The sequence below is a fragment of the Lepus europaeus genome, chromosome 14 (assembly GCF_033115175.1).
Source record: "Lepus europaeus isolate LE1 chromosome 14, mLepTim1.pri, whole genome shotgun sequence".
NCBI lineage: Eukaryota > Metazoa > Chordata > Mammalia > Lagomorpha > Leporidae > Lepus > Lepus europaeus.
This window is the reverse complement of record NC_084840.1, coordinates 24,996,138-25,016,659: the sequence shown is the minus strand read 5'-3', so window position 1 is coordinate 25,016,659 and position 20,522 is coordinate 24,996,138. Positions and strand designations below refer to the sequence as shown.

The following is a 20,522-nucleotide window of genomic DNA, read 5'->3' as shown; positions in this document are numbered from 1 at the left end:
CTAACCTCCCACCCGAGGCACCGAGAACAGTATGGCACAGTGCATCGTCTGCCTTAAAACCAGGGGGCTGGCTCCAACTCTGGACAAGGTGAGAAATGTCCCAGTCAGCAAGAATCAAATTCCAGATCACTCATCTGTTACCGTGCTGCCAAAACTAAACTAAGCTAAATTTAAACAAGCCACCCTGTTACCTATAATGAGACAGAGCTGTTCGCTCTATAATCTCTTTCCCCAAGTCAGTCACTTTTTTCCCCTTTTCTTTTGTCACATCCAATTAGGGACTCCAGCCAACAGTCATCTTCGGGGGCCTGTCTTCGGTGGGTCGCAATTACTGCTTCCTAAAAGTCTCTCCTTTGATTTCTCAGATGCAGAAGGGCTGAGCTCACTGAATTTCCCACAGTCATCATAAAACACCAGCATCAAACACGCTCACATTTCATGGACTGTGACAGCTCCTTCCTGCCCTTCCTCCTCCCATGGAGCTCTCCGGCTACTGAACTTCTTCCCTGCAGCTGGCTGAGCTGAGCTCACAGAGAGCATTCCCGGCTCGGTGGAAACTTACATCACTCCAGAGAAGTCCACCTTACGTCCACCCATGTAAAGGATGCACCTGATGAATTTCGGGCACGCTGCAGCTCCTTGCATGCACAACACAGCCTGACGAACTCGGGCACACAGTAAGAGCTTGTTGGAGCCAATAAATGTAGCTCATCCCAAGGGAAAAGAAAGACCCTGTGCCAATTTCCTTTTTTGTTTTCTTTAAACAAAGAGAAATTTGTTTTCTTCTCTGGGCCATCAGAGTGATACAGATTCCTCAAGTCCCACCACTCCCCTTGCTCTTCCATCTGCCCAGGATTTTCTCTAGGGATATTTATATGTAGGAAAATGACATTGCTCTCTGGCATCCACACTCTGTCTCTCATCACCCAAATGAAACCACTTTCTCTAAGTCTAAATGGCACTTAAGACCCTTTGGTGGCCAAGTATGGATTTCTCCAATTAAAAAGAAAAAACGCCCTCTAATCAACCCAACCTCTCTATCAACTGCCCCTTCTTTCTTTGGTCTCCTTCCTAGGTTAACCTCTGCTGAGTTGTTTTTGCCATTCCCTCACCACCAGTCCAACGCGGCTCCACCTCCTTCAACCTGGCTTCAGGGTCGCCATTCAGTGAGATGGCTTTTGGGCATGTGCCCAGTCAACAGTTCTCAGTCCCCATCAGGCTCGACCTCCCAAGCTGGGAGCAGAAGGGACCCATTTTTCTAAAGAGAGCTACACATAAAGGGTGGGACACTCACCCCTTCCTGGAGCTACTCAGAGATGGAGAACTCACCCCACTGCCAGCAACCACCTCCATCTCTGTCCCCTGCCCCCACGGCATCCCTGGTGACTCCCAGGGAGGGGGCTCTGGAGTCTTCGTAGTTTGTTTACTGGGTAGTGTTATCACATGGCAGGTGATGCCTGTAAGGGTAAGTGACCTCTCATTCTCCACCTGGATAAGCAACGGACAGCTGTATTTTCTTTACTCCTCCCAGAATAAGGGGAAGAAAAACTGCAGGGAGCAGCCTTGTCCCCTCCCCAGCACCTCCCCTAGTTCTGGCTGCTTTATGGAGCACTGGTTAAGGAGACCAGTTGTAGCACCTTCCAGTATCTATGCGGAAAGGCGTCCTGCCAGGGCAAGCAGATGCCATCACCCTAACTGTGCCGTCTCCTTCCTCCAGACCCAACATGGGAGACATGGTTGGAACCAGGTAGGAGGAAGAGGCCCAGGAAGGACCCCAGGGAGACCACCGTTCACTGTAACCACAAGGCTGGCCAGTGATGAGTTGAGGAAAGGTTTAAATCAGATGCTTATTTGGGCAAATGATAGTTTTTTGCAGACACATTCCAGTGGCCCATGAAAGCACTCCTGTTATTTGCTAAGAAAATGATTAAATTGCTTCTTCTCAATCGCTTCACTCTCACTGTCCTTTGTTTCATACCATTCATTCACTCCTACCACAAATGTCCTTTGGAGGTGGATTCTATACAAGTGTCTGAATTTCATTGATAGTGGGTTAAACACCACCATGGGAAGAGTACTAAGTTCCAAAGGGGTGAACTCAAAAATCCAACCTATTCCCTCAAGCACGTCCAGACAGCTTTCCTGACCAGTTGAGCTAGGAATCCTCGTGCCTGCCTTTTCCACATCTGCTGGTATTCCATCCATCCTGACAAAATGCATTTGTCCTTGCTGTTTCAAGCCTAGTGACCTGCATACTACAATCTTTGTTTGGAATCCAGGACAAATCCAGGACAACACATGTTCCATGGGTCTGGAGTAAGTCAAAGAGAATTCACTGTGTGGACCTGAATAACGTCTTGGAACAAAGAGGAGGTCCACGTGACCACCCCTGGATCACCAGCATAGGAACCTAGCACAAGCGGTGACGCTGGTGGAGGATAAAGGTGATGCTGGTTGCATACACTGCTCTACAGAGAGCATCTTACTGGTGGAGACATTGTCATGTGTCACGTGAGCTTTACTACAGTAACAACTATCCCCAAGTCACATCTGACCTACATACTGTATTAGCAGAATTCTAGAATTAATTAGCATTTAGTGTCACAAATTTGCACAAAGCAAATCTCTCTGATTTCTGGTTTCCTTGTAAATGTTGGTTTACAGCCCTTCAGCCACCACAATTGCCTCCCTCATATATTTTGACAAGCATCTTAATAATCTCTTTTCACCATTATTAGAGTAATATATGTTCAATATAAAAAAATTTAGAAAACACAACAACGTTGATAGAAAAAGAATCACGCATATTCTTACCAACACTGTTAATATTCTGGTATATTTCCATTTAATCTCTATTTAATAACTATTTTAAATTAATATGCCCCATAAGCCAACTCTAGTAAAAATCACCGATAAACTGGGATATTAACTGTCATCTGTAATCTCTTTCAATTATGAACAAGGTTATATCTTTGTCACTATAAAAAAAAAACAGGAGATTCAAGTTTTAAAAGATTAAGTTAAGTGGAAGGAAATGGGGGGTGTGGGTTGAAGACAGGCTGGCATACTTCCTGTTCATCCGCCCAGTAGTCTACTACTGGAAATGAACTTGTCCACTCGTTTACACATAGATCCCCTCAACTGTTTAATCATGTATGCTTTTTGTAGGAAACAAAAAAACACAGTGTTAGCAACATTTTCTTGACAAGTATACAGTTACAATTATTTATCAAGTCATTTAACATGTATTTTCCATTTCAGTCTTCCATAGTAGACATGCTATTTAATGATATATAAAATAAAAAGCCATTGGCATACCTGATCAAGAAATTATGTAGTCCAACGTCAAAATACCTGTTCAAAAGAGACAAGGACAAGCATGTCAACAGAAGATACTCACAGCCATGATGCACTTGAGAAGAATACACAGTTGTCCCTGGATATCCACAGGGGATTGGTTTCAGGACCCCTATGGATACACAAATCTCTGAATAAAATGGTACATTCACACTTAACTACATACATTCTCCCATATACTTTAAGCTTTTATTTATTGAGTGCATTTTTCATAGGTATAACTTTAGGAATAAAGTGGTTCTTTCCCCTCATACCCGCCCTCCTACCCGGACTCTCGTCCCACCTCCTACTCCCTCTCCCATCCCCTTCTTCATTATGGTTCATTCTTAGTTTAATTTTATATACAGAGGACCAACTCTATGTTAAGTACAGATTTCAACAGTTTGCACCCACCCACCCCCACACCATATAAAGTATACTTTGAGAACAAGTTTTGTAGCAAATTCTCACAGTACAACTCCTTAAGGACAGAGGCCCTATATGGGGAGTAAGTGCACAGTGACTTCTGTTGTTCCTTTAACTGTTAACACTCTTATTTATGAAGTCAGTGATCACCCAAGGCTCTTGCCATGAGCTGCCAAGGCTATGGAAGCCTTTTGTGACCATGGACTCTATCAGTATTTAGAAAAGGCCATAAGCAAAGTGGAAGTTCTCTCCTCCCTTCAGAGAAAGGTACCTCCTTCTTTGATGGCCCCTTCTTTCCACTGAGGTCCCAAAGATCCTTGTGCAGGATATTTTTTGTCAGAGTCTTGGCTTTCCATGCCTGAAATGCTCTCACAGGCCTTTCAGCCAGACCAGGAAGCCTTAAGTCTCCCATATACTTTAAATTATCTCTAGATTCCTTACAATACCTAAAGCAATGTAAATGCTATGTAAATATGAGTAGTTGTTCTACTGTATTGTTTAGGGAATAATGGCAAGAAAAAAAAAGTCACCTGTGCTTTTTGGAAATACTTTCAATCTATGATCGGTTGGAACTGAGGTTGCGGAACCCACAGATGCAGAGGGTGGGCTAGAGTTTTCATTCTCAGAGCATGGGAATAAATGGCCCCTGGAGCAGCAGCTGCAGTACCATGGAACTTGCTGGAAAGGCCAATACTCAGGCCCCTTCCTAGGCCACTAAATCACAAATCATGGGGATGGGTCCATTCTAAGATGGATCAAGTCCTTGAAACCATGTTGAGTCAAAACCACTACTCTTTGATAGCAAAAGTGTCTCAGAAAACCGAAGGTCTCTCTAGAATGAAGGACCACGCAAGGTGGATTCTCGGTACCTTCCACCCTCCCACCAGGAGGCGAATCCTTCTGTAGCACTAGCTGGCTCAGATGCTCATCCTCTCAAAAGTGAAGCACACTAGCAGGTGGTGGGGTCGTCAGCTCTGGTCTTCCAGGCCCCGCCCAGTTGTAGTCCCTGGAGCTTTCCAAGTAAAAGAACAACCCTGCCCAGTCCCTGGGTCTGAGAAGAGCCAAGGCACCTGCGTGTGTTCAAGCCTCACCACAGACATCCAATAAGCCCTGGGCAGCAGTGGACTCTTAATCACAGCCTTCCCCTGAATGGCACTGCCTTGGTTTCCCCAACGAGCACGTCTGTTTCCACCCTCCTGAAACTCAGGCCACTTGGCCACTTATTTATTTGAAAAGACCAGGTGGCCAGAGCCCTGCTGCTGTTGCACAACTCCTGACACCTGGAGGGTGACTGCTGGCCCCACCAGACTGGACTCCTGGGGTGGGGATCTGCCTTTGTGAATCCCCAGTTAATTCTGTCCCTTCAAGCAATGGGCACAGGAATTCACCAGGCCCTGATTGTCCTTGGCATCCAGCCCCACCCCTGCCCTGCCTCTGGGGCATCCCAGAGTACCCAGCTCCTCACCCCACCTGACATCCAGCAATCACTGATGTATAGTAGCATTCCTTGTGGAGGGACCTTTCAATGACAAGTGCCTTTTATGTACTGTGGATCGCAGAACAGTGAGGATGAGGGCTGAGAAACTCAAAGCTGAAGTGTAAGGAACCTCACTTCAAACACACTCACCAGAAATAACTGCATAATTCAGGGGAAACATAGTTCACGACACATAAATCCCCATTGCTCATCAGTCTTCTGAACAAGGGCATTTTCTAAAGGGAGATCTACCTGTAGGATCTGTCTGGTGTGATTCTACATGGAGATGTTGTTTGTGTAACTATATTTAACACAGATTTGGGTTTTTTGTTTTGCTTTATTTTTTCCCCAGAAACCTTTTATTTGAGATATATAAATTTCATGCATTTCCTATAACTAGTACTCCAACAGTATTTTTTTCACTTTGTGTTGCTATATGGGGGCAAACTGTTGAAATCTTTACCTAATATTTACAAAACTAATCTTCTGTATATAAAGAGAATTGAAAATGAATCTTGATGTGAATGGAAGGGGAGAGGGAGCGGGAAAGGGGAGGGATGCGGGTGGGAGGGAAGTTATGGGGGGGGGGAGCCATTGTAACCCATACGCTATACTTTAGAAATTTATATTCATTAAATAAAAGTTTAATAAATGAAAAACAATTTCATGCATTTCATAATACAATTTTAGGAACACAGTGATTCTTCCCACCATACCCGCACACTCACCCTTCTTCCTACTCCCATTTCTATTTTTTACTAAGATCTATTTTCAATTAACTTTATACACATACGATTACCTCTATACTAAGTCAAGAGTTCAACAAATAGTATGGAAAAAAAGATTCCTCAGCAGTTGAGACAAGGGCTGTTCAAAGTCATCACATCTCAAAGTGTCAATCTCACTCTTTTTTAAAAGACTTATTTATTTGAGGCAGAGAGAGAGAGAGAGAGAAGCCTTCCAATCACTGGTTCACTCCCCAGATGGCCACTGAAGAAGTTAACAAAAAAACCGAACAATCTTAGAAATTATGACTTATTTAGGACGTGCAGGTACCACGTTCAGAGCTCTCAGAGACCTGGCATTGACAGTGAGGCAAGACCTGGAGTCCCCATGTATGGGTGAAGGAACTGAACTCAGAAAGTGTGAGAAACCTGCACAGCCCACAGTCGGGAAGGGACAAGGCTGAGTCCCGCTGAGCCTTCACGGCAGGGACCACTCACTCTCCCCCAGGCACCCTGCTAAAAGGACAGGTTCTCTGGTTACAAACTGAAAATGGCTGTTCCTTTTAAAAACACATCCCTTGCCACCGCTGCCTGATTTTGGCTTCTCCCAGTGTGTTTGCCATCCCTGGGGAGTCCGACCTGCTCCCTTGAGCACACCTGCCTGGCAGGTGCACCTGCCTCCCCAGATCTTGGCATGAACCAGACTCTAGAAGGTTATGCACTGCTTCTCTGGGCCTTGGCTTCCTCATTGGGAAAATGGAGAGCCTGTACTCACACGGGAGTTACGAGAACAGTATAACAAAGAAACTAAGGCTTAGTACTGTACCTAGTAGCTAGGAAGTACCTGTACATGCTCATTGCCTAATTCTTCACAGTTGTTTTAACGGAAGCCACATTCCCTAACTCAAGGGAGACACAAGTCACATAAACAAGATACCTTCCATACTGTTTTCCACAGTGGCTGCACTAGTTTACATTCCCACCAACAACACCTAAGAGTTCCCCTTTCACCACTTCCTCACAAGCATTTGTTACTCTTTTAGCTAATAGCCACTGGTGAGGTGACATCTTTTTGTGGTTTTGATTTGCATTCCCCTGATGACTAGCGATATTGAACAACTTTTCACGTATTTGTTGGCCATTTGTATTTCTTCTTTTGCAAACTAAGTCTTTTGCCCAGGTCTTCACTGGAATCCACAAATCCCACTGTAGCACTGTTGTCAATAGTCAAAATATGCAGTCAACTAAGGTGTCCATCATCAGACGAATGGGATATATATAATAAAGGAATATTCAGCTATAAAAAGAATGGAATTATATTATTTGCATCAAAATGGTTGCAAATGGAAGACATCCCATTGAGTGAAATAAGCTGGACATAGAGACAAATGCTGCATGTTCTTACACAGGTCATCTAAAACTCAAGGAAAAATTAAAGAAAGAAATGCTTGTATATATCATTCTACAAACAGAATCTCATCAAACTTAAATTTTCTATCTTTGTCAAACCACTGGTTAAGAATGACACACTACTATAGCTTGACTAATCTGTGACTATTTTAAAATTCGCTGTATATGAATAAAGTAGACATCTTTGCCTTTTTTTTTTTTTTTTTTTTTTTTTGGACAGGCAGAGTGGATAGTGAGAGAGAGAGAGAGAGAGAGAGAGAGAGAGAAAGGTCTTCCTTTGCCGTTGGTTCACCCTCCAATGGCCGCTGCAGCCGACACACCACACTGATCCAAAGTCAGGAGCCAGGTGCTTCTCCTGGTCTCCTATGCTGGTACAGGGCCCAAGCACTTGGGCCATCCTCCACTGCACTCCCGGGCCACAGCAGAGAGCTGGACTGAAAGAGGAGCAACCGGGACAGAACCGGCACCCCGACCGGGACTAGAACCTGGTGTGCCGGCGCCGCAGCCGGAGGATTAGCCTATTGAGCCGCGGTGCTGGCCAACATCTTTGTCTTTGATCATTTATAGCCCTTGCCCATATTCTTGCTGAACTACGGTCTTTTTACTTTCTACTTGTTGAGCTCTTTACTTATTTAAACCTTTTACCATAATGTAAATTTAAAGTACGTTATTTCAAAAATTTAAAAAAAGACAAGAGATGCTTTGCAATGTAGCCCAGAAAGAGAGCACTTGTGCCAGGCACGGGCAGTGGGGAGGTCAGCAGGGGCTGGGACAGGGTTCAGGAAAACAGGCAGGAGAGGAGGGGCTCCCAGGAGTCCTTGGGCAAGTCTGGAAGCTGAACGCGAGATGAGCAACGGCACAGGAAGTGCCCCCGCCTGGGTGTCGGTGCCACAGCCCGGTCCAAGCCAGTGCGCATCCTGATTGCTCACTTTCCCCAGTGTTGGGGTCTAAAATGCAAAGTCTAACAGCTCAGAGTGAGGGATAGCGCCACCGGCTGGTGCCGATGGCTTCTTACGCGTGTGTGCCAGGCGGCGAGGGGATCTGGGGCCAGAGCAGGCCCAGGGCTGCTCAGAACAGGCAAGCTCTTTAGGAGAGAGGGCGGCAGGAAGGGTTGGCAATCAGATGCTGCCGTGGCCTCCAGGGGCTGTATTAGCATCAGAGATTGTGACATGCGAAATGGAAGGGCAGGAAATCAAAGCTCCCTCACAGGCACACAGGTCTTACATCCCCACTGCATTCGTTTCAGCTCTGTTGACATCATTCGCTCGTTCAACAGTGCCTTCTGCGTGACCCGGACCCTAGGGGTAACAGAACAAGGCCCCCAGCTCTCACGGTGTTGGAAGAGTCAACAACAAACAAGCATGTGAGTAAGCAAACAAGTGACAGGACAGAGAGCCTGGCCACACAGGGTGCTTCTCTCGGGGAGCGTGACATTTGGGTTGACATCTGTACGGACAGCAGGGCCCAGCTATGCAAACACCACAGGAAGAAAGGTCCAGACAGCAGGACCTCTGGGGAAAGGACCTGGAGTGGAGGGAGTGTGTCAAGATGGGGGAGCCAAGCCGGGCCAGCAGCACTGCCACACTGTGGGTAACTGGAAACAGGGACAAGCCACAGCTGGAGAGGGGAGCAGGGACCAGATCTCTGAGGGTAGAGGGAGCATAAGGTATTTGCACTACAGGGCTTTTAACAGAGGCGTGGGTTTTTTGGGTTTTTTTAATTTGTTTAAATTTCATTCTCCGGGAATGGGGAGCTTGAGATAGCAAGTGTGGATTCAAAGATTAAAATGATCACATGGGGCCGGCGCTGCGGCTCAACAGCCTAATCCTCTGCCTGCGGCACTGGCACACCGGGTTCTAGTCCCAATTGGGACACCGGATTCTGTCCCAGTTGCTCCTCTTCCAGGCCAGCTCTCTGCTATGGCCCGGGAGTGCAGTGGAGGATGGCCCAAGTGCTTGGGCCCTGCACCCACATGGGAGACCAGGGGAAGCACCTGGCTCCTGGCTTCGGATCAGCACAATGCGGTGGCCGCAGCACACCGGCCGCGGCGGCCATTGGAGGGTGAACCAACGGCAAAAAGGAAGACCTTTCTCTCTGTTTCTATCCACTCTGCCTGTCAAAAAATAATAAAAAAAAGATCACACGGGTGTCCTGAAGAGAATGACCAAAGGAAGCAGAGCCAGGCAGCCGGTTAGAGGCCACCGGGGGCCAGGTGAGGGAGGGCAGGATACTGGAGAGGGAGAGGAGAGACAGGGATGGATTCAGATATGGTTTCGTGGTACAGTCACAGTCTGTCACAGACTCTTGTGGGTGTGTGAGGGCAACAACTGGAGGAGAGAAGACCTGACAAACAGCCCCGAGTGCCTTGTCTTTCCATTTCAAACCAAGCAAACTAAAGGCATCACCGAGGCCTTGGCTTCCCCAGGGATGCACACAGCACTGTTGGGAGCCCCACATCAAATGGAGGGACCACAATGGAACTAGGACCAGCTTGGCTTGGAAAATCGTTCAGTGCTGAGAGGCTTCCACGCATGCCTGTGCTTTTTATTTGCAATTAGTATTTGTGATAAAGCAGGCATCCCTACAGTTCGCCCTCCCAGCCATGTGTAGTGCACAGTTCAGGGGCATCAGACATGTTCACCTTCACCCTGACATGCAGCCACCACCAGCCTCCACCTGCAGAGCTCTGTTGTCTTCCCTCAGCAAACCTCAGACCCATTAACACTAGGTCCCCATTGCTCCTCCCCTGACCCCGTCTAGGAATTTAACAAAAATCCTCAGTACCTCATCTAAGTGCAGTCACACGGTATTTGTTCCTTTATGTCTATGTTGCTACAGATTTTTAAACATAAAATCCACTCCATTCATACCAATGCTATCATTGTCTCTAGACCTAGCCACAGCTCCATGGAATGTGGTGGTAAGTCCATTTCCGGGGGTTCTGCCCCACAGAGGGGGTGGTCAGCCATCAAAAGCCCTCTCTTCTCCTCCTTCCCCTGTGCCATAGGGCTACCCACTGGACTCTAAGCTTTAGCACCCCACCTATTGAATACTAAAAATTAAACATATTCAAAATCACATTCACATTATAAAATCTAAGAATCTCTGAAAGGCAAAACTGTGACTAATGGCTTTGACTAATGGCCAGAAATTACCCATTCTTACAACATGTCGTGAGATTTCCATTGCAAAACACATTTGGGGACTTGCAATGTACTTCCCAACGCCAACTTTGTGCAGTCACCCCATGCATAAAAGTCTCAGTACAAAGTATCAGTCTAAGTAAGAACTAATATTCTAGCTCCAGGAGTGAGCCAGAGAACAGACTTTCTAAATCATCTCTAAATAAGCCAGTCTTCAGAGAGAGCACAGGGTAGGGGTAGAACACAGGCCAGCTTTAACTAAATGCTGCCCCCAGCTTCCTTGGATCGTGTGGTAATGAAGAGCAAAGCTTTTACAGGCAGCTGCTCACAATGCAGGCAAGGTACAGCACACACAGAGAGTGGGGAAGAGAGGGTGTTCATCACAGCCAGCTCAGAGAGTGCTTACCATGGGCCAGGCTACACTACCTCGAGACACACATACACACACTCTTGGCAGCAATGCTGCGAAGCACCACTACGGTCTCCACGTTGCAGGGAAGAATCAGAGGCACAGAGAGGCGAAGTGACCGTGCTATGGTCCCACAGTTATCAGGGGTGAAGCCAGCAGCTAAGTCCAGGCCGTCTCCGTTAGCCAGAAGACCCCCCCCCCACCAAGGAAACAGAGTCCTTCTTTGTCCACTAGGGTAGAGCCTGTGTGCAGATGCAGCTCCCTTCCTGGCCTGTTGCTCTAGGAGACCTCAGAGAAGTAATTTGGTGGGCGGGCTCTCTGGTTGTGGGGCTGCCCGACTGCAATCCTCACTTCTTGAGAGTCACCAAGCACTCAGTCTGCCTGGAGCCCTTTCTGAATGTCTAGGTAACCAGTTTCACACGGAGCGCTCTCAGGAGCACAAGGGTGGTTTGATAACAGGAGACTCAGTAAAACTCATGATAATCATGAAAGAAAAATCACCTGGTCATCATTTTAGATTTAGAAAACACTCATTCATGTCAAAATAACATGAGAAACGTTAGACATCAATGGATTCATTCATATCACGATAAAACACAGCGTAGTGCTTCAGACCCAAAACCAGCATCATATTTTCAAAGTATTTGGGGATTTTCCTATTAAAGAGCAAGGACACTCGATGTCCCCACCATTATTCACTACTATCGCAGAGGCGCTAACACAACTAAAGATAGTCATTAGAGGAAAAAAGGATGGGAAAGAAAAGGAGAATCTTTCTGTTTACATAAATTATTATACATATGGAAAACTGATAAGAATCATAGAAAACCAACTAGAGAAATTTTAATGGCATAGTTGGCTAATTATCAATATACAAATTAACACCAATAACCAACTTAAATCCAGTCAAGAGAGCCTACTGATGAGAGGAAAAAGTACTGGAATATTTAGATGTAAACATAAAAGTGTCCAAACCTTTATGAAAAAACTATAAAACAAAGCAAAAGACACAAAAGAAACTTGAACAAATGGAATAGACAATGTTTTCAAGTAGACTTAGTAACAAGGAAATATCAGTTTCTTCCAGTTAGTTTATGAATTTAATATAATCCCAATAAAAATACCAGTAAGATTTCTTTATTTTTTTTTGGTGGACCTAGAACTTTCTCTCTGGACCTTTATCAGTGCTCACGGGAAGGACAAGGGATGAAAGCTATTCTTGAAAGCAGCTGTTTCTTTGATTAGCAAAAGACTAGGGCCCAGATCAACATGGAGTGACTGAACAAATCCCACACAATAGAGCATCCTGCAGCTGTTAAAAATGATAGTACTAAGAGGTTCTCTCTCTTACCCTGTGACTCTTCCATGTACATGAGATTAATCTTTAGGATGTAATGTTAAAACAATAAAGAGAAAGGTGTATATATCATCATTTGTTTAAAAAAAGGAGATGAATAGAAGTATATAGGCATTTTGTTTGTTAAAAATAAGCTTCAAATTTTTATGTAGCTAATTATAGGGAAAAGAAGGGTACAGGATGTATGTTCCTTTGTGGTGTGTGTGTGTGTGTGTGGATCATATTGTCTTCCTTATTCTTGTGTCTTGAATTTCTGCATTTATTTTTAGGCATCTGTGGCAACACATGTTGGTTTCTTCCTCTGATGATTTTTATCTTTGAACTATGCCTCTGTGGCTCAGTGGAGTGTCTGCTCTTTCAGGGAATACCCAGAGGTGTGTGCTGGGTGTGGCCAGGGAGCTCTGGTCACTGCTCCAAGGTGGGGCGAGTATCCAGGGTGACCCCCAAGTTGGGCATGGTAGATCTCCTCTTGTTAGCAAAAAGCAGGGCTTGATCACCTCTGTTGGCATAATCACATCCTCACCTCTCTTTCACGGGGATCAATGCCCGGGTGTTAGCCCACAGCAGGTGCAATACTCATCCATGCGGCCGCACCACACAAAGGATCTGTGCAGTCTGCAGGGTGAGCATGGATCCTCCTGCAATGACTCACCACAGGCAGTTAGGGAGCTTTGAGTGTGTGGTACCGCACACAGAGACTGCCCAGACACCCAGCTCCACCCTGTGCCCTCTCGTGCAGTTCCCAGTCACAGGTACAGAGGATCTGCTGCACCCCACTAGCCTGTCCCATCCACAGAGATGCTCCCAGAACCAGCTACCTGGGAGTGCTGTACCTGGGTGGTTTGAGCCCCAGAGCCTGTCATATGTTGAAAAGCCGGGAGCACCTCACAATCATACATTGGGGCCCAGCTCCCAGGCAGTCCTCCCAGCCAGAGTCAACGTCAGTGGGGAACATGGATCGTTTTCCCTCTGGTAAAATCCTTGGATCACAGTTGCACAAGAGCCACCGGCCGCAGCCCCTACTCATTTCACAATGGCACCTCCTCCCTGCCAGTTGCTGGGTGCACACAAGAGACTCTGCAGCTGGTACTGATGTCAGAATGGCTCCTCCTCCATGCCCTCTGGCGGGAGCACACACTCAAGCTGCCGCTGCCATTACTGCTATCAACATGGTGTCTTGGCCCCTCCCATTGCTGGCTTCCAGCACAGGAGCTGCTGCAGTTGCTCCTTATGTCCAAAATGGCTCCAGCCCTCTCTCAGCCGGTTCCCAAGTGTCATTGTGGGGGTTATGGGGAAAGAGAAACATGCCTCTTTTATTCACTACATCAGTGGGTGCCCTGTTCCCCCTTAGGCCGCCAGGATAGATAGAACGACAGCGTAGTCCGCCAGGCTCACGCTCCAGCTACGTCACCAGTGGCATGGGCTGCTGCCGCCTCGTCTCTCCCTGGCTCTCGGCTGCTAGGCTCGTGTGTTGTGTCCCTGCTCCTTGCTGTGCACCTGTGCCTTCCACACAGATCCATAGCACCCCCTTCCTCCTGCAGGATGTCTACTGCAGCTTTCCAACTCCCGAGACTGTACCTCCTCCACTATTTCTAACTATTTTCCCCTAGCCCAGAGCAGTGTGCCCTTTAACATACTCTGCCATCCTGGAGCCCTCCCCCTCGCCCCCTGCAAGAAGTATCCTTGATCTTTGATTACAGTGTCTAAGAACCAGTTCCCACTGAAAGGAGGCAGAGCACTTGAGAGAAATGGTTGATTCCAAGTCTTGGACAGAAAATGTACAAGGCCAGATCTTTGGGCTTCCTTTTTACCACGGTAAAGCTGCTTTGGGGTCCCCAGAGTGATTTCAAGAGAACAGCCTCCCCTGTCGGGCTGTTCATTTCACTGTAAGACACTAGCAGACTCAATACACAAACTACCTTAAGTAGCTGGAGTAGAAAAGGAATAAGCTTATTTTTTTTTAATTACATGCCAGTCTACAGCCACACCACCCTGAATGCATCTAATCTCATCTGATCTTGGAAACCAACCAGAGTTGGGCCTGGTTAGCACCTGGATGGGAGAATTACATGCCTACTAAATACTCTATTACCTCGTTTAATCCTCACAAGAATCCTGTGAAGTAGGTGCCTATTTCATCACGCCTCAGTTCTTATTCTCAATCATATAGTTAGCAAACTGCTGAGTCAAGGTCTAGCTCAGAGTCTCAAGGGCCAAAGCCTGTGCTCTTCCCTCTGCTCCACCTGTATCCAGCCACTCACTCACTCACTCAACAAGTATTTCCCATGTGCCCATCATGGGCCAGGTCCTGAGAACTGAGCGATGCCCAGCCCATCACCTCTGCTTCAGGCAGACCTGCTCTCAGCCCAGCACTGATGCCAGAGTCAACAACAACGCCATTGTGGTATGGTCAACATAAAGCATCCTCTCCCTTGGTGGACTGCAAATTCCGCGAGAACAAGCGTTAGAGCATGCGCCACCGAAGACCTGCTGGCTGAATCGACAGGTGAACGACGTGCTGTAATGAGGCACCACGCCTCTGTGTGCTGTGGACTCTAGCATAGTCCATCTCAGATAGAAGATGCTCAAGCGGAGCTACTGAACAGTCATCACACGTGAACGCATACATACTCCCAGGCAGAGAGAGAGTTTCTCCTCTACAGAAACGTATCCAACTCAGCTGAATTATTCTCATCACCTTTTAAGAAAATAATTTCTGATGACCACCATCAGTTCACAGAAAGCTAGCATTTCCTTATAAGGAGGCATGAGGGACATTAATCCTGTTCACACAACGCTTGGTTCCTTCCAGAAATTAAAATTAAGAGCTCCCCGCGAGTCTGTGTGCTCTGAACGGTTGTTGTGCCTGAACCTCAGTTGGCAGCTACAGTGGATGTGGATGTCAGTTTGACGTAAGAAGGAATTTTCTAGCAAGGGGCAACATCCCAACCAGGCAGTAACGTGTCCGTGACCAGAGGGGTCCGGGCCAGGGTACGAGAGGCTGTTTAGAGCAGCCTACAACATCACAGAGGACAATGGAACTGGTGACCTTTAGGATCCTGCCAGTCTCCGGCTCTGAGATACCTTTCAGGCCCTTCAAGGAAGCATCTCCAAGTGTGAACACTTGCCCACAGAGCAGCACCTCCCCTGACGACCATTAGCAAGTGAGTAGACTGACGGGCTGATCTTCTGCTGCAGCCCTGATGGCTTATTTATTGCAATTATGACTGCTGCACTCATTAGAGCCTCACAGCACGTCCCGAGGAGGCTCGTTGGGCCTGACAAAGAGGAGCTGCAGAAAGGCTACGTCAAGAGCTCTGAGGCTGAGCCATCATCTCGTTCTCACCCTGCTCCGACAGAGGAAGGCTCGGGCCCACACAGCAGGTCCACAGCAGAACTTAGACTAGAACCTGGGGTAGGTTCCAGGACTTGCTCTGCTCCACCAGGCTGTCGGCCCATGGGGCCCAGGTCCTTTCCCCAGGCTAATCTTGGCTGTTTGGGAGGTAAGGATAAAAATAGTCATGAATTGAGCAGGAAAGTTGCAAAGTCCATACAACCAGGGAGCTAAGTATTGAAGCGACTGTTGCTACCACCACTTCTCAAGGCACGTGCAGAGTGGGATCTACACAAAGTACGATATTCCGATCTCCATCCTCCCTCTTCAATTTGCAGTCTTCATAGTCTTTCATCTGCACATTTGTTGATCCCATTAGTGAGCTGCCAAAGCTTAGCTTTCATATTCTGATGCAGCCAATTTGTAAACTGACCTAGAGAGTTAGAGGTTAAAACCAAACCAGAGGGGCCAGCGCTGTGGCGTAGCGGGTAAAGCCACCAACCTACAGGGCTGGCATCCCATATGGGTGCCAGTTCAAGTCCCGGCTGCTCCACTTCTGATCCAGCTCTCTGCTATGTCCTGAGAAAGCAGAAGATGGCGCAAGTCCTTGGGCCCCTGCACCTGCGTAGGAAACCCAGAGGAAGCTCCTGGCTCCTGGCTTTGGCTCGGTGCAGCTCCAGCCGTTGTGGCTATCTGAGGACTGAACCAGCAGATGGAAGACCCCTCTCTCTCTCTGCCTCTCTGGACTCTGCCTTTCAAATAAATCTTAAAAAATAAAAATAATAAAAACTAAACCAGATCTCTAGAAGAGTATGCTATTTATTTGTTTATACTCAGGCTCGAGTCCCTGACCGTTAGTTCTACCTGGTCTGCCTAACTTAATCTCACAGAGCAGAGAAAGCCTTGAAGTGCATCTGCCCTGACCTCCTCACTTGGCCGATTAGGAAACAGGAAACAAAGTGGACAAAATCACTTGAAACACAGCTCGTGGCATAGCTGAGCTGCAGGGCCTGTAGACCCCAGGTCTTTGTCCAGAGTGTCATGATACCACCCTCCTCTCAGCCTCAATCGGCGTGTTCATTTTCTAAGAATGTCCAAGATGCGATGCTTGGGACAGGCTTCCTGATGGCATCGCATAATAACGGGCATCATGTCACGTCCTCTTCAGGTGCACCTGCACATGTCAAGCACAGAAGTTGTCTGCAGGATGCCATTCCCTACTGTCTCACATTCTTTGCACAGTCTGGTCATGTTAGGATTCTAACCTGCATGGCCATCTGAGATTCAGACCCTGCTCCCAGTCAGGAAGAAAAATAAACACTAACAAGACAGTGAAAAGTAAAAGTGGACTTAGGCCCGTCAGAGCCCAGTTGGCAGTCAAACCAGGTTTTAGTGAAATACCACCGTCTGGGCGGAAGACAAGCTCAGGAGCAAACATGGTGAAGATGGTGCTGGCTTTTCATGTAGTGTGCTCTTCACTGGATCACACAGGTCTATCTGCCATCGGATTATCAGGGAGAAAATTCTGGAAAAATAACCCCAAAGCTTGGAGATCTGGACATTTCACACTGTTGGAGGAAAAGGCAAGAAAGTGCCAGTGCTGGGCTTAAGTGGCTCTGGGTGAAGAAATTTCCCACACTTAATCAGCCACCAGGTTGGATGGGACGTGGAGCTGGGAATTCAAGGTCTGGATTTTGGCTCCATCACTTGCTAGCATTTAACCTGGAGCAGAAAACTAATCTCCCTGTGTCTCATTGTCCTTAATGATGGCATGGAAATAATGTTACCTACAAGAGAAAAAGAATTGGAGCAGGCAGAGTGCTTCCACACATTCAACAAAGGTTCAAGAGTATTCCCTCTCCTCCCTAGATTTTAAGTTCCTAAGAGATTCTTCTGCAAATTGCATTAATGCTACGTTCATTTATCCAACAAATTTACTGGCCACCATCTTTATTGAGATGTCAGATACTGTACTATAATACATTAAGGATTTGATGGTTCTTAAGAGAACCAAGTTCCTATCCTCATGAATTTTCTGGAACAAGTCCTCTATCAGATGCAGGCTTTGTAAAATATTTTCTCCATCTGTGGCTTGTCTTCACTTTCTTAACTACATCCTTGGTAGCACTAAAGTCTTGAATTCTGGAAAATCGGGGTCAATGTTTTTCTAGTATGGCTCATAGTTTCATTATTGTCTCTAACATTTTTGCCTAATCCAAGATTTTAAAAGATAATTCTCCTAGTTTTCTTCTGAAAGTCTTATCATTTCTCTCTTATTTTGAAGTCTCTGGTCCATTCTAGTTCCTTCCTGTGCATGCAGTAAGGTAAGGGCCTGTATTCATATTGCCTTTACTCTCATCATAGAAAAATGTCTACTGGGTACATTTGCCAATATGGAAGTCCTAGGCAGCTGAGAGAGTGGAAATGCAGGCCAGACGAGAGCCACGTGAAGAGTTGAGGGGAAGGTACCGGCTGTAGATCACTCGTAGGATGAAGTTGTTACTGACGGGAGCAGGAGGAGCAACAGCTAAAGAAAAAATGAGCAAACATGGCTGCTTTTTGGTCCTTTGGCAGCAACGGTCCACTGTACCAGGTGACAGCCACAGATGTTGAATACAGATCCCAGCAGACTGTGGCGAGGGGCAGATCTTCAACAGAATGCCAGGCAAAGTCCTCCGTTGAGAGAAAAGTGGGTAGGAGTTACATGGTGGGCATTTGTTCTTTGCTTGTTTGCCTGAGAGGAGAGACTTATATCTTACCCACTGTGTCCAGTTCCAGTGGGACAATTCATCCTTACCCCATCTTCGTACAGGCATGGGCAAGGCATGCAGGCTAAACTGGCGGATTTTTTTTTTAAATTAGGATTAAATCTCAAGTGAAAGATAACATGGAAGAAAAAAATCACCAAAGCTGATTCATGCCGGATGCGGTACCTTGATAGGAACAAGACGCCACTTTGCTGACATGGCTACAATGGATTCCGTAAATATGAATTCCCAACTCCAAGTCCATTAAAATAATAAGCAGTGTTCCGACCATTTCTTGACAAACTAAGGAACACCCTTTTAATAGCCATCACATGGTTCCTAATAGTTACTCATAGCACATAATATGGTCTCAACAAATATGTGAAATGAACTAATGAAGGGCGAATTGCCTATAATTACATAGTTATTAAGGGATCCAACTTCAACTTGAACTCAGATTGCCTCACTAAATATTCAGAGATTTTTAAATGACATATGTATTATAAATTAAATGAGACTGGCTTTTAAGGAAGTATGTTTATAATTTCTAGACTTGGGCAGTATTATTATTATTTACTATTATTATTGAGATGGAGTGGCTTTGGGAATCTGAAATAGAGCAGCAAGGGTTGGTAACTGCTGAGACAGGCCTATGGATGGGGGTTTGCTCCCCGGTATTAATAAAATAAAAACATCTAACGGGGTAGGAAGAATCTTGTTTAAAAAAAAAAAAAGTGCTGTCCAGCAGCTTGTGGGAGGTCTCCAATGAAGCAAGAGGAAGGACCTTTGTATATGCCAAAGATCTCCTGTGGTCATCTTCTCAGCACTGACCTGAACCTTGGCAGTGAAGGCCTCTGAATGAACACTTCCTGGGCTCCCTTTTCAGCTGGTTATGATTAAGTTCTCCCAACAAGAGGCACTCTCCCAAGAACAGACTGGGGACCCACCTGTGCACACGAGCAGGTGGCAGACCGGAGAGCCGCCTCTGGACCAGAAGTCTCCTGGGCCCTGCTATGGTGCTGCAGGCCACCAACGTCAGCAGCAGCGTCCCTAACCCTCAGCCCCAACTCCTCCAGGCATTAAGGGAGCCTCTGGTCTCTTGTTTTAATCCCCACTACTCTAAATATCTACAGTGACTCTATTCTCTTTATCAAACTCCAAAGCAATAGATGAAATGTGGAAGGTGTGCTGGAGCAGGAGAGAGAAGGGGTAAGGACAGAGAGGTATGTACCAGGCAATTTGAATCTATGAAATCCACTCATTTAGTCCCTACTATGTGCCAGGCATTGTATGATGGGAAAACAAAGCTGAATACAGCATAGTCCTCCAGCACTCACTCTAAGAGAGTGATTTTATATGACACAATGATTGCAGAATAAAATGGCAAATGTCAAATAAAAGACAAGCGTGGGATGCTGTGGGGACTGTGAGGAATGCTCACATTACACGGGTACAGGGGCAGGGCAGAGGAGGCGTGCAGGAAGGGCTTTCCAGAAGAGGTGGCACTCTAGCTAGGTTTTGAAGGATGAGTGGAAGTTGAGCAGCCTGGAGTGGGTGCCACTTCCCAGGCACCAAGTCAACTCCATAGTTCTTAGGGCCTCATTCTGGAAGGCAACTGGTAGTAATCCCCATGGAACATCACTTAGGCTGGAATCTAAAGTGTTACTGAGAAATGGGGAGAGACGTTCTCTTGTTTCTGCCAAGCAACAATGCCCAGAGGACAACCAGAGCAGCAAGTCAAAGGAAGAGAAATCTACAGCCGTGCTGGAACCACAGACAGAGCCTTGCTCACCTCTGTCCCTTTGCCTTTGACTACCGACTCCTGAGTACTCCAAACACAGTGGATGTGGCTTTCACCTTATCTTTCCCACCAGGAGCTAGACAGAGACCGGGGCCTCAGATCTGCTGACAAAGTAAACAGGGCTGAAGATACCCAAAGCTTCAGCAACAAAAAAGAAATTAGGCCAGTCCTCAAATGGTTGAGTTCTGGGAGTTGGGTATTTAAACAAGTCAATACTTGCACACACACACACACACACAAAATTGCCGCCAGGTCACAAGAATTTAACACAAAGCAAATGTTAAAGCTATTATTAACACCCTCTTGAAAGCCAAATAATGTGTTCTCTGCACATATTTATCTACGACCACTCATCTC

At 46.5% G+C, this 20,522-nt stretch overlaps 1 protein-coding gene across 5 annotated transcripts in view; it reads right to left on the bottom strand.

Moving 5' to 3' along the window:
* The window catches only part of HHAT (hedgehog acyltransferase), a 310,399-nt gene that overhangs the window by 127,192 nt on the left and 162,685 nt on the right, over positions 1-20,522 (bottom strand). For 4 of the 5 annotated variants that reach the window (XM_062211312.1, XM_062211315.1, XM_062211316.1 and 1 more), the window contains one exon: positions 3,319-3,354. The exons of the other annotated variant lie outside the window; for it this stretch is intronic. In XM_062211312.1, coding sequence (XP_062067296.1) covers positions 3,319-3,354 — 36 coding nt within the window. The remainder of the gene's footprint in view (positions 1-3,318; positions 3,355-20,522) is intronic. 5 annotated transcript variants of the gene reach the window in all.